Source organism: Penicillium robsamsonii (genome assembly GCF_028829455.1).
Source record: "Penicillium robsamsonii strain IBT 29466 chromosome Unknown utg000007l_segment0_segment0, whole genome shotgun sequence".
Taxonomy (NCBI): Eukaryota; Fungi; Ascomycota; class Eurotiomycetes; order Eurotiales; family Aspergillaceae; genus Penicillium; species Penicillium robsamsonii.
The window spans coordinates 812661-826266 of record NW_026643225.1 but is presented as its reverse complement, the minus strand read 5'-3'; the positions used below and the strand labels follow the sequence as shown (position 1 = coordinate 826266).

The following is a 13606-nucleotide window of genomic DNA, read 5'->3' as shown; positions in this document are numbered from 1 at the left end:
GTTAAGTACACGAAAGGGTGTGAACATAAGCAATTGGCCATGTAAACCCCCGTTCAAACTCCTCGGTCGGAAAAAAACATCCTATCACTTTGTTGCCATTGAGTACCTGGCCTTCGAGCAAATCCACGGCCTATTGTATGTGCAATGGTCGAGAATGGACAAAGTGACAAACAACCGAGATTTCATAACATACATAAAATGACACGAACATGGGCAATTAAGACGTGTAAATCCCCTGATCGAATTTCTCGGTATTGAAAAATCGCGCAGCGATTGTGTTGCCATTGAATATACGGCCTTCAAGCGCGTTCACAGCCTATCGTATATGTAATAGTCAGCAATGCATAAACTCACATTTGAATCAAGACGTATATCTCAAAGGCTTACCCGTAGACCAGACAAGGAATTCTGGAATTTGACAAAGACCGGGACTGGGGTACCGGCGTTGCGAGCGATGAACACTCGCTCCACCTTTCCATACTATGAGTCCCTCAAATCAGCAAAAGCCCTCACACCCATCGATGAAAGAAAACGTACCTTCCTATGACATTCCTCTCCAATTTCCTGCATCAAACCACCATCATTGCTATTCTCCATCTCGGCATCCAGATCCATTCCATTGAGCATGCCTCGCAGGACGACTACTTCGCTCATAGGGCCAAACTTGCTGGTATCATATTCACCTTTATTATTGCCTCCGATGATCTTACCTCGCCCAGCAGGTGTGACAAAGCCACCACCCTCTGAATCTGGTCGCTTCTTGCGCTTCTCAACCTTGACCTGCAGAGGCTTCACCATACCAGAACCAGTAGCGCCGAGGCCGGATCCCTTGGTCCAGCCATACTTGGAAAGCAGTCTTTCTGCAAATCCTTTTTGCCCGGGGCGAAGGGATCGTGGCGCGGACTCATCTAGATCTTCCTCCTCTGCCTGCTGCTCTTGGGCCAATACAGCTTCAAGTTCAGCCTCCGAGGCTGGGATGTCTTCTGGGGGTGGTGGAAGGGTGTATCGAACTGGTGCGCGGGAGATGGTTACGGAGCTAGGTTGGAAGACGTCAAGGGGGCGTGTTGGAGGAGGATGTGGTGTGACTTGTCCCGATGGTGGGTTACCGGGAATCTGGGTGGGGTCTTGAGCTCGGGGTGGTGACGAGGTCGGGAGTTGTGCATGAGTGGGCATAGAATCATTGTCAAAGCCTTGCCCTAATGCTACACGGCGAGCAAATGCATCCTCGCCAGATGGGTCATTGGGGATCGAAGCGGGTGGTGGCACATCATTGAGATTTGGCGGCGGTGCAAAGTTGATTGGAGGCGCAAATTGTCCTGGTGTTATCCTTTTAGTCTGAATATCATCGCCATTCGCAGCAGAACCTAACATACGCTTTTTTGGCCGGTCATAATCCTCGCTATCTGAAAATCTGCTCGGCGAACGCTGTCTGATTTGCGCATACAAGCGATCCTTCCACTGACGGACTTCACCGATCTTCTCGTCATTATGGCGGTATTCTGCATTATTGGTAGGCCGAGAAGAGTCGTAGATATCATCCCAGTTCTGGACAACATGTGTTTCAAAGTTCTTCTTGCGCTTCTTTCTTCCACCGCGTTGTCGCTTTTCGCGCGCGTACTCATAATTGTCATCTTCAATAGCGGTCCAATCTGCCAAAGTACTCTTGGTCGGCACTGGAGCTTGGTTGGCTGAGGGCTGTGGTTGTGGCGCTGCCTTAGGTAAAGTATGTTTCGGCTTGGGCTTCTGGGCTGAGAGCTGTGGCCTTTTGGGAGGTTGGAATCGAAGAGAAGCTATGAAGAAAAGGGGTAAGTTAGCATGCAAAGTATCCAACAAGTCAAGGGTAAGTACCAGGATTCAGCTGTTGCTTTTTGGCGGCCGCGTCGTCGGGTTGATGTTCTGTCTCCGACTGCTTAAAGACAACAGGGGCACGGGAGATGGTGCCAGGCGTATCAGTAGAAGTATTGAGTAGGTTGGCATACAGGGACATGCCCCCTCTTGAGGGGGTGGGTTCAGAAGCCATGGGGTGCTATGGTAAGATGGGTGTGTCGACGGCCTGAGAACATCGGCATCGATTAAATGATGCGATAAGGCATTTATTTGGCATGTTTGCACTCTCCGCTCCGCTCTTCGCCTCCCCACCATTACTTAACCATCACTATCACTAGTTAACTAGTTACCACTTTCCCTGCCTATCTCTCATCTAGTTGATTTTTTTTTCTTCTTTGAATTCTCTCGAATTCGCTCAACTGTGTCCTTCCTATTGCCAACAAGCTACGGCTCTATCTAATAAGTTCTGCTGGCAAAGGTGATCCCGAGGATAGCTCAAGCCTAAATCAAAATACGACACAACATACTTCGTACACAATGACCCAACAAGGGTCAAATCCTAAAGCATTAGGCAAGCCAAAAGGGGTATGTACAATGCGTTGCAAAGACCAACATCTTAGCACTATCATCCCACTTGCTTTCTTAGCCATACTCTCCAATTTTTGCTTTATGCTGATGTTCATCCAGTCTCTCAATGCTCCCATTGCAGCTTTTACAATGGCTGTCCTCCTTTGTTCATACTGTATTAGTTCTATCCGCACTGCGCGGCGAGATGCCCAAATCCAAGCTCCGGGGCCCAGTTCCTATCAGCGAGCTACGCCATTTGAGAGAAAAGACGAGTCCTGGGTTCAACAAGCACTTGATGAGAGTCGAGCGCAGAATGGTGGCAAAGGACGGCCCTGAGGTGTACCCCTAAGTTAAAGGTGCTTTCTTACATGTATGATATAGATTGAATCCACTACAACGGTGTTTGATACATTTATTTATTTTGTGGTACTAATGGATGTATAATTATTTATTCATAGAGGGTGTTTTTTGCTATATAGGTAAAATAAAGCAAAATCAACTGCAACATCCGCGTCTTCATATTCAATCAGAATTTTCAGTGTATGAATGATCATTCCCCGGGAGTCTAAGTGTGTTGACAACCCAGTTCAATCTTGAAATTGTTCATCATGCGAATAGTGAAGGAGGAATGTGTAACTTGGCCAAAAGAATAGCAAGGTAGGTGAGAGTAAACAGGGGATGATGAGACTATACAGGCATATCCAACTGTCTTTCAATGGGTCAAATGACCACAAAGCCCATGGGGTTATTGTTTGATGCAAGACGGGTTGCATGTAGAAGTGGTTAGTAAGTGGACTTTATCAAAATCAACATCTGAGATTGATTGACTGCTGTATAAGTCGATCAAAGTGCCAGCATTAAACACCAGAAAACGAATACAGAGTGATGGTGAAGAAAAAAAGTAAGGGAGAAGTGAAAAGAAAAGAGGGAAAAAAATAATTGCGGCAGTTTTAAATATAATGTCACGTGATTGCCCCATATGTTTAAAGAGCCACTCAACTCATCTATCTACTTTGCCTGGGATACATTGTTGTACAAGCTATATCAGCATAAAATTAGAAACTATTAGACGCTCATACTTGTAGCTCTAGTGTCAAAGCTATGGCCCAGACTCAACCAATCGGACGGGCGGTATCATCGTGCATTCTACTCTACTTACGGTCTCCATAGGTACGGAGTACAGAGTATTTGAGCTTTATTGTACACATTGTTGCTTCAACTAGTAGATTTGAAGCGGGTTATTTCTCGGGTATAACCATTATCTGCTAGAACGTGACTTTTAAAGCTCACCGTGCGATCATCTGCACTCAGTCTCACTCCTGCAACTCTGCCCCCGGGCCTGGCTTTCAGGTAAGATGATCATTGTCCAACATTTTCAGTTGCTTATTCTCTCAAGGGAGTCATCATTGGGATCATCACTCTACCTACAGACGACTCGGAGACTACCAAACGAGTTATCTGCTTTCTCTACCAGCAAACTTACGAAGACCATGACTAAGATGTGCAATAAAAGAAAAACACACTATCCCGATCACACACACAGGAAGCTCCGGCCAAGTCTCAGAACAAAGCGATGTCTCTTGAACACAAACAAGCTGTTGCTTCCAAAACCTTCCCCGTCTATCTTGTGGCAGATAAATTCGGCATCCTTCCTCTAGAGAAGCTGACTGCATTCAAGATTTCTGTGAAGATCGAAGACAACTGGATGACTTCCTTGTTTCCTGAAATCGCTCTCAAAATCTTCCTATCAATCCCCCTCGGGATTCCATTATTCTGTGTTCTTGTGGAAGTCATTTGCGACAATGTGGATTCTCGTAGTGAGAAGAGGGAGATTCTTAAGCTGCTCCAGGACTACGGTCAACTTGGCTCTCTCGTTATTGCGAGAATAGTGGAAAATGACGTGGTTGGATCACGTCAGGCTCTAGATAGTCAGTCTGCCTGAGAACTTCAATCAGCAAGCACACTAGTATGGTGAAGCTGCTGCAAGTCAAGGTTGAGAAGCGCAAAAAGCGACCAGATTCAGAGGGCAATAGCTATGTCACATTTGCCGGGCGAGGTAAGATCATCGGAAGCAACGAAAAAAAAAATGAAGATAAAACCAGCAAGTTTTGGCCCTATGGCATCAACCTGCCATTCTCGAAAGTATTCTTGCCCCTTTCAGATTATCACAATGCTTATATCATCACAATTTCAAATGCAACACTACATATGCACTACGAAGGAGGTGGCACCTAAAAAGATATGTGTGGTCTGGAGAACTGTTGACATTATGCCAGAGGCTTCGCAATGGTCGACATGAGAATTATCGATCATTATCTAGTGGGTAATTTCAATTGAAATATATCCATCGTCTTCTAGAATCAGATATGAAAGTCATTGCTTTATTCGAGTATGTGTATTCACGAGAATGGGCAAGCATGTATAATATGTGATGTATATACAAAAATAGATATGCAAAAGCCAGGAGGATGGTAGACAAGTTTAGAAAGCAACAAGAGAAAGAAAAGACATGCTTTGGGCAACAATAATCTTTCAGCCAAGGTGCAGCGAGCATGTGAAAACATGTGAAGGCTGTTTCACATGTCAGCTCGAAGTCTGGAGACACTGTCGTCTATGCCGAGACCCTCGTATGCTTTCGGAATGCAGTAGCCAAAATTTGCTCGCTAAAGGTCGATCTTCAAAGATCAAGAAACAGACCGCCTCATCCATGTCTATACAGGTTGCGACAAAGGAAAAAAAAGAGGACTTGGCGATCAGAAGCGGTGGGAGCGATGTTTTAGAAGCGGATATGAAGGGAGGAGGTTGAAGACAGGAGGTAGCCATTTGTGTGTGTTGATAGATCGTGGGTATCAAATAGATCCCCGAGCTTGTTCTTCCATCTGGATCCTCAGCGCACCATCATGCTGCATTGTATTGATCTGCTTCCGCAGGTATTCGTAGGTGAGCATAGTCGTCATTGCAGCCGGGACGGCCCGGAACAGGTTGACGCCGATCCCGGAGTAAAACGCACGCCAGCCCTCTTCCTGGAGGATTGTCTGGAATGTGCGCACCATGCCATTATAGCGTGGGCGACTGCGCATTCCATCCGAGGAGGAGATGCCACCCGACCGGCCGCGGTCATGTGGATGTTTCAATCCGCCGCGGAATGCAATCTCTTCGTGGGATTGTGCCGGAATAGTCCGTTGCTGTGTTTGGAGTCGGGTCCGTAAGACCTCGTGCGGGTATGTGACTGTGCTTGCGCAGACTTTGCTGAGGAAAGTGGCGAGGGATATTCCCATCCAGTGTGAACTGCCAGTATCGGGGTGTTCACCGATACTATAGCCTGTCAACGCCATTTTTAGATATTCGTAGAGGGGGAATTGAATGGCCACATGGGTTAGTCCCAGTAGAGCTGGGGTGAGGCCAGAGTAGAAGGAGCGAATGCCCTCAATTTGATACATCTTGCGAGCAGCATCCCATGTGCCTGAGTATTGCCAAGGGGCTCGCACTCCTTCGCTGTTTTGTTTAAGGCTTTGTGACATGAGCCTGGTCTTGATGACCCAAATGGGGTTCGTCACGATTGTTGAGCATGCACCGGCTGTGACTGAAGCATAGCCTCGAGATAACCACCAGCTTCCTGTAACTTGGTCAGTACTGATGAATGATCCAATCCTCCATTCTGGAGGTACCTACCTGTCTGGTCATAGAAATATTCACGAGTCCGGTCATAGACTGCTAGATAAACAGCCCAGGTGGGAAGATATCCCAGCAACATTGGACCTAGTCCCTGGTAGAGACCGCGAATGCCATCTTCTCGCCAAATCTTCCGTCCGCTTCCGAGCATACCACGATACAGCATCCCCGAGCCAACTTCCTTTGCTCCCCGCCGAAACCCCCCTGGGCTTGGAGCTTCGTTTTGATAACATCAAGAGGACAGGTGACAATCCCAGAGGCCACGCCAGCGCTAGCTCCGCAGAAAGGTGCTATGTAAAAGTTGGGTATCTTGGTGGAAAAGACCTCGAGGCGAGCTTTGAAATCAGAGCTCGGTGCGACGGGCACGTTGGGAGCATTGTCGAGATGGATTGACCGACTTTGGTTTTGTGAGCTTTCCGGAGTGCTTCGGCCGTTTGTAGACATCTTGGCCACGCAGCTTGTCGAACCGTACTAAATCAACGAGGCCCCCCGGACACGAGCATATCGGGTGCTCGATCCGGAACCCAAGAACCCTATTTCAAACCGAGCTGGGAAAGAAACGTAGATTTATTCGAATATCCAAAGTCCGTAAATAGTGTGAAGTAGGAGGTGTGGGAAACGACGGGGAATTGAGAGAAAGTTTTCTGGGGCCGATGGTTACCGAACCCGGTGTGGTTGCTTGAATGCGCAATGTTCTATTATCTGCAGCACGGACGTGGGCGGGGTTCTCAGAGCAATCAAGCTTCTCGGTGGAGGCAGGGATCAGTGATTGCTTTGAGACTTAACAAATCCCATCTCTGTCAAAGTAAGTGATAAGATCGAGAAGGGAATATGACATAGGAAACCTATCCGTTGGGTGGAGTGCGCCGATTGACATTCCCACTCTCCCCACCGCCTGAGGCATAAATGTCACGTGCTATAAGCCTCAGGCGTAAAATTTCCGTTTCAGGACTAGTCGCTCGAGCTCCGTTTTGCACAACCTCGCAACATCGGGTCATCTCGTGTTCCAGTCGGATAGCCTTTCCAACCCTTTACCACACCCACGTCAATTGGGATACCCGGGATTCAAAATGTCTGCCCCTTCGCTCGCCAGTTACATCGTCAAGCGCCCATGGCTCAAGAGCTGGCTCACCCCTCTCTCCCACTGGTACACCGATGCCGCCGGCTACAGGAGACTCGGACTCAAGTAATTCTTGCCCTCCCACATCGACAACCCCTCAGCCACGAGCGATTGACACAATGATTTGGAATTGGCTGGTTGAATTCGTCGCGCACCGGTGGCATATCTTTGGAATGCGATCGTAGTTGTATCGGATTTGCCCGGAGCCCCGGTCTTTCGGATATCGCTCGTGGCATGGTTGAACTGAAACATTTGCTGACCGCCCAACTAGGTTCGATGACCTGATCCCTGAGGAGAGCGAGAACGTCCAGAAGGCTATCAAGCGTCTTCCTGCCAAGGAGGCCTATGACCGTGTCTTCCGTATCCGCCGTGCTTTCCAGGTTCGACCCCCTTCCTCTGTATCCGACTAGCGCAAGACCTAACAAATGTGTCAATGGCAGTGCTCTATCTCCCACACTCTCCTTCCCGCCCACGAGCAGATCAAGCCCGAGGAGGTGAGTCCCCAACATCCAAAATTCGCCCTCCCCGCATTGACTCCATATCGGCCAATCCTGTTGCACGGATTTGTCACATCCACCCCGACTTCATTTTGGGACATCTACTCACTACCAAACATAATGCTAACGATGCGAATCAAATAGGACGTCGAGTACCTCAGCCCTATCATCCGCGAGATCGAGAAGGAGGCCAAGGAGCGTGCTGACCTTGACAACCTTGTTGTCCGCAAGTAAGCCGTTGCTGCCTTGTTCAATAGAATATGAAAACAGGGGGTTTGGGGTAGCATTGTTGTTGGCATGGAATAAACGCCTGGTGTGCTTTCTTCGTAATGGAATGGGCGCCGTCGTCGGCGGCCCATGGCTTGGTTACGCAGCCTGAGTGTACTGATACTGTACAAATCGATTTTCTTCGCGCGCTTATATCTTTAGTCGATCTTGTAATCCACAAGCGGGTCTTGCACCTCTTTCTGTATTGATGAACTCTAGTAATCGCTAGGGTGGTTGGGGATGGCCTATGCGTGGTAGGTGGTTGGATTGGGCGTCAGGCGCCCAACATAACCTAGCTGCACATGTATAACATCTTCAATTACACCCATTTGTTCATGGTCACGAAATCAGAGTCACAATTCACTCTCAGTGGCTGACTTTCTGCACTATGGCGATATATACTAAAGCACCGTCTTCAATGCTCGATAACTAACTAGCAAATAACATGGTACCGAGACAGCCTGATTCACGAAGGCAAATACATACTCCTACGGTTTTCAACCACCAAGAACAGCCACGTCAACATCCTCAATCCGCCACATATACCACATAAATAGACTCCTAGGTCAAATAAGTAAGCACATTGTCTACACCATGCATGGGGTCAGGCATACCTGTATGGTGCGAACTTGGCAGCAAGTTCCAGCATATCCTTTTCGGCCATATATTTGAACTTACCACCACCCTTGCCCTTGAGTTTGCTCACATCGCGGCCCACAAAAGCGGCACAGCCTCGTCTACTAAGGTGTCAGCAAACACTTCGCCTAAGCCACGACACAAAAGGTCCCCGCCATAATACTAAGAATTCGCGTGGAACAAAAGCAACCATGGAAGGAAAAGACTTACTGTACTCCCAAATCCCCAGTAGAAAACACATCAATGCGCTTGAGCGCGAACATAGCAAACATCTCAACCGACCACTTCCCCAATCCACGAACAGCAATAAGCTTCTCAAAAAGCTCCTCGTCAGTAGCCCTCACCAGCATCCTTGCCCCGATCTCTCCACTAGCAAACTTTTCTGCAAGACCCTGGATATACTCCGCCTTGCGCTGCGACAGCCCCGCCGTGCGCAGAGTGGGGATATCACACTTGGCGACCTGATCTGGGGTCGGGAACTTTGCATGTCTATGCCCATCAGGAGCAACAGTATCGGGTAAATCAAACAGCGTCAGAAACTTGTTTTTGATAGACTTTGCTGCTGCGCCAGAGACTTGCTGGCCGATGATGCTGCTAATCAGGCTGTTGAAGGGGTCGATTTCCTCTGCCAAACCCGCAGGCGAGAAGAGCGGACACGGGTGCTTTTCGATCACTGTTGCGATGCGTGGATCTGTCGCTATGAGGTGCGCGGTGGCTTTCTCGAGTAATGTCCCTGTTGTAACCGTTGGCCGAGGAACGCCAGTTTTTGAGGGCGAGACATCTTCTGCGTGTGCTGCATAGGCGTTTACTGTTGAGCCGTGGGGGGTGATGAGAGTTGCGTTTGTTCGGTGCGGGTCGACGGGGCGGTCGAGGGGAGGTGGTGTCTGAGGTCTGAATATCGTGGGGTTAGTGGTTGAGGGCAGGTTGTCTGTTTCTTGTTTCTCTATGACTGCTGGTTCAGGGGACCAATAGGATCTTCCTGTTTTTGCTTTCGTCTTTGTGTCTTTTTTATCTGATTTGCTGGACTTTGTGGGTGCCTTGCGAGGTTTTGTCACTGCGCTATGTTGGACTCTAGTTGCTCCCCTCGGAGCTGCGCTTTGCAGTAGTGGGGTCTTGATGGTTGGGATGGACCCCAGTCGGGCTGAGCGTCTGAGTGACATCTTCGAATGATTTATGAGATAGCCCGTTTTCAATGGCCTATGTGATGGATCTGAGGAAGTCTCCAGGGGGTGTAAGCCAAGCTGGGGTTTGCGGAGGTGCGGAGTTGGAATTCGCCGGGCTACCCCACGAGTGCCAAGCACAATGACGCTCTTCAATGGCACCTGGACAGACATGCAAGCTTCTGTCATTGAGCGTTGATTCTCAATATGATAATTGATTTCATCTTTCTTGTGCATACTTGTAGGGGTACCACTTTCCGTGCATGACATGATTGAAATATATAGTTTTCAATATCCCCTTCCTAAGCATCATAAATATTCCTCATGAAGAGATCCCTACACTCAAATCTACACGTACTCACCAAAGACGAGATGATGCATTCACAACATATTTGATGGAGCTTTTCTTCCTACCCAGGGTTGTCCGCCGTGAGTTATATTGATACTTACAGGAGTAGGATCTGACATCGAATCGCGCACATAATTACTTTCTCTGTCTTCCCTCTCTGTAGAGACATACTCCAAATCACTTCATTAACGTCTGACTACCCGTCGCGAAGTAAGATAGCCATTGTGGATCGCCCACTGCACACATCGGCGTCCGCAGTTGTTATAAATACCCCTGCACTGCCGTGACCAGCGCCGGCTACTATTGCTGCAGTTATAGTCCCTCATATTATGAGCTATCTGGCGTTAGACATCAGTGATCACGCTTTGCTTGAGCATCGCATGGGAGCGAAATTAGGTGCCGAATTTCATAGTAGACTCGCAACTCGAGCTTGAAAATTAAATTCTGTCAACGAGCGTGACGTAACCATCATACTTAGTTCGACCTAGAAGAAGAGGGAGAAGAGAGTTGAATGCGTGATTTTGTTAAGATTCGTCGATGATTCTGTAATTCCGTTATATATTATATAGTGTTATGATTTACGTCAAAACGTCGAAAAAGGAAAAGCCTCGATCTAAATACATATATACCATTCAAACCTAGAAAATGTCCGGTATGTCTTAATAAATACAGCAGACTATAAATATCCCGAGCTAATTCACTCCATGGTAACAACAAACCAAATTTGAAAAATGCTCACGGAAAGTAAGTTGATTGTACCTTCTAAAGTTGGATTTATACTGAAAGCTCACGCGATTGGATGCGATATACTCCGTTATTATACAATCCCAAGGAACCATCCGCAAGAACACCCGTGGACATTGATGTTGAATCCATGGTAGTTCTGTAATACAATACCAGTGATTTTACGTCGAAATTTCGACAGGGATCAACCTTGCATGGATGTAGATATACATAGTTGATGATATATCGGTGTGGTTTATATTAGAAGTACTGCTCATGTAGATATTACTTGAAACACACCAGTGATCTACGATTATAGTGACCTTATGTTGTGTAGCCGATTAATTATATCCGGGAAAAGCGGAAAGAAAAAGAATTTAGTGGAGATGAATCAACCGTCCATCTAAATGCAATTAGAGATCGACCAGTAAAAACAAAGATTGGCATTTAGGCCGAAGCGTTAGACCGAGTGATATCCCCGAAGACGTTCGTGCATCAGTTCGAAACAAGAATGAGTCCTTGTTTGTGAGACCATTAATCCTAGAAGCTAACGGACCACGAGAACCAGATGACCGAAAATCTTCGCATTGAAGCCCTAGTATGGACGATTGGGATTATCCGAATTAGGATATAATCACATACCCCAGAGTGGTCAGGTGAGTGAATTGTGCATGTTTACTTCGCACTGGTCGATGGTGTGTTTTAGGGAATGCGGCAACCCGCGACCCCTAGATCGATATACCGGTTCCTAGGCGTTCCACGCATTCCGGTATTCTCTAGGCCTCTAGTTAGATAGGATAGGAATGTCAATTGAATGAGAAATCATTATACACATGTGTCTTTCGTACTGTGACAAGTGGCTGCCAGGTTTAGAACCGCCAGCACAGAGTTAGGTTTAGCTTACCATATTTGTGGCGTAACGGGCACGGACAAGTATCAAGGTTTGTCAAGTTTTTCCGATTTTTGCAGACTTGTATTTTTGCTACAAGACAATGCGGTCATTCTCCGTACAAGAGGTAGAATATACCTAATGACCTAGATTTCTTTTTAGATAGTCTAAGCGATCGAAAAAACAGATCATTTAGTGGGTGCAAGAGTGGGGTGAGATGTATCGAGTGAAACATTTGCCAAATTTACACTGTAACAATAATGACATTGTTGCCATTTAAAAGAAGAAACATTTGTGTGTAATTATATAATGGTCAATACTGCAGATTCCATTGGCTCTTGAAGAAGATGCAATGGAATCTCTATCAAAAGGTTTACTGGGCCGATGAAGCTCTAGACATCCACGGCTTGATCGTCGCGTTTTAATTGAAGCTCCATCCCCGAGGGCCAAATTTATAGCTGGGTGTATTATTACCGAAAACACACAGATGTTGAAATTTTCGTTCCTCAGTACCGTTGTATATTGAAAATTTCCACAGTCGCTGCAATCATCTTGGAGGTGCATCATTGTGATATAAAGCTGTACATTGTACAATATAGGCAAGGTGGATGCATGTATACCCATCTAGTGAGTTGCCTAATTGGGTACAAATAGAAAGTGTGGCGAAGTTCCACAGAATCTGTTGCGATCGACTAACTATCTTCGATAGTTAAATTACCTGTTTGTTGTGCGCATAGCGCATAAAATAGGGGGGCTTGATCGGCCTTCTCTGACACCATCTGCATATCACACTCGCGAGGGGGCGATTGTTTCGCTTCAGGTAGAGGTGTATTTTCGGAAAACAGCGATGATTGACAGTGATACAGGGCGAGTCATTCCAACGTGCCAATAAGAAGTCGCGCATGCTGGGGAATCGACGATAGCGGCAGGGGGCGGGTCCAGGAAGGCTTGGGTTCCCACAAATTTAGATCGACCACTATCAAAGTGAGAAGCTTCGACAAATTTGAAGATTGCGTGTCCAGTGTTTTGTTGACATGTGTAGAGTTAAGGGATCCAGTGAGTTTGCCAAGTATATTGTGCGATAATAGCTTTAGGGGTTGGAGATTGTCTCATATACATGTAATAATATCCAATGAGAAGCAAAGTTACAGCATAAAACACTTGAAGATCAACAGGGGAGCCTCGAGCTTGGTTGCATGGATGACGACAACAGGGGATAGATAGGATAGGGCCGTTGATAGATTGGCTAGCGAACTTCGGATTGACCCGTCAAGTGCTGTGGGATTGGACAAAGGTTACAGGCTAGTATTTATGCATTATTATTAGATCCTTCTAGTATCAACGCTGTACTCCGTATCCTCTCCGTAGATGAGCATAAATTTGCATGGGATCTTTGCCCAAGATCCAAGTTACCGCGGATAGATGACTACCTTTTATTTTTGATACAAAGCGAAGCTACTAGACTAAATGATTGTATGGTTGTACAAAATCTATTCCGTGTCGCATATTCACTCCATGCCGAGGCCCCTCAAGTTATGTATACACGGTACCTTGCCGAGTGCATGGCCCAATTTGAAACTGACAAAAACACCTACTCTATAATGAAATATTTAATCCAATATGGAGTAATATCAAATGAATCCTAACAGAATTCCCAAATCAGATTCTATACAACATAGACAAATGGAGAAAGGGGGGCGAGGATAAAGGTGGTACGAGACTGAGCTAGCGCGTTCAAAAGCAGGAATTGGTGTGGAAATTATTAAAGTTTTCATATTTGTGTAATTTTTTGTTTTTTTCAATTTATTGGTAATTTTGGTAAGTGCAGATGTTGAAACCAGCGATAAAAATACCTGGCACTGTCCTAGGACGGCCCTGACACGCCGGATGCGGTACTGT

General features: G+C 46.7%; 6 protein-coding genes across 6 annotated transcripts; 3 read left to right on the top strand and 3 right to left on the bottom strand.

Moving 5' to 3' along the window:
• Window positions 1-217: 217 nt before the first annotated feature.
• N7447_010588 (uncharacterized protein) lies at window positions 218-2020 on the bottom strand (the record flags this gene model as incomplete). The annotated part of the gene is made up of 4 exons (XM_057234850.1): window positions 218-316; window positions 388-480; window positions 538-1790; window positions 1849-2020. The coding sequence occupies 4 exons, from the start codon at window positions 2018-2020 to the stop codon at window positions 218-220; spliced, it is 1617 nt and encodes a 538-aa protein (XP_057081070.1).
• A 344-nt stretch (window positions 2021-2364) lies between these two features.
• N7447_010587 (uncharacterized protein) lies at window positions 2365-2743 on the top strand (the record flags this gene model as incomplete). Its single annotated transcript, XM_057234849.1, has 2 exons — window positions 2365-2412; window positions 2537-2743. The coding sequence occupies 2 exons, from the start codon at window positions 2365-2367 to the stop codon at window positions 2741-2743; spliced, it is 255 nt and encodes an 84-aa protein (XP_057081069.1).
• A 752-nt stretch (window positions 2744-3495) lies between these two features.
• Window positions 3496-4336, top strand: N7447_010586 (uncharacterized protein; the record flags this gene model as incomplete). Its single annotated transcript, XM_057234848.1, has 3 exons — window positions 3496-3525; window positions 3664-3744; window positions 3908-4336. The coding sequence occupies 3 exons, from the start codon at window positions 3496-3498 to the stop codon at window positions 4334-4336; spliced, it is 540 nt and encodes a 179-aa protein (XP_057081068.1).
• Window positions 4337-5243: 907 nt separating this feature from the next.
• On the bottom strand, window positions 5244-6510 carry N7447_010585 (uncharacterized protein; the record flags this gene model as incomplete). Its single annotated transcript, XM_057234847.1, has 3 exons — window positions 5244-6010; window positions 6067-6160; window positions 6220-6510. 3 exons carry the CDS (start codon window positions 6508-6510, stop codon window positions 5244-5246), a joined length of 1152 nt encoding a protein of 383 aa, XP_057081067.1.
• Window positions 6511-7136: 626 nt separating this feature from the next.
• On the top strand, window positions 7137-7917 carry N7447_010584 (ubiquinol--cytochrome-c reductase subunit 7; the record flags this gene model as incomplete). Its single annotated transcript, XM_057234846.1, has 4 exons — window positions 7137-7252; window positions 7458-7566; window positions 7627-7680; window positions 7828-7917. The coding sequence occupies 4 exons, from the start codon at window positions 7137-7139 to the stop codon at window positions 7915-7917; spliced, it is 369 nt and encodes a 122-aa protein (XP_057081066.1).
• A 530-nt stretch (window positions 7918-8447) lies between these two features.
• On the bottom strand, window positions 8448-9746 carry alkA (DNA-3-methyladenine glycosylase II; the record flags this gene model as incomplete). Its single annotated transcript, XM_057234845.1, has 3 exons — window positions 8448-8511; window positions 8565-8687; window positions 8797-9746. The coding sequence occupies 3 exons, from the start codon at window positions 9744-9746 to the stop codon at window positions 8448-8450; spliced, it is 1137 nt and encodes a 378-aa protein (XP_057081065.1).
• Between the last annotated feature and the right edge of the window lie 3860 nt (window positions 9747-13606).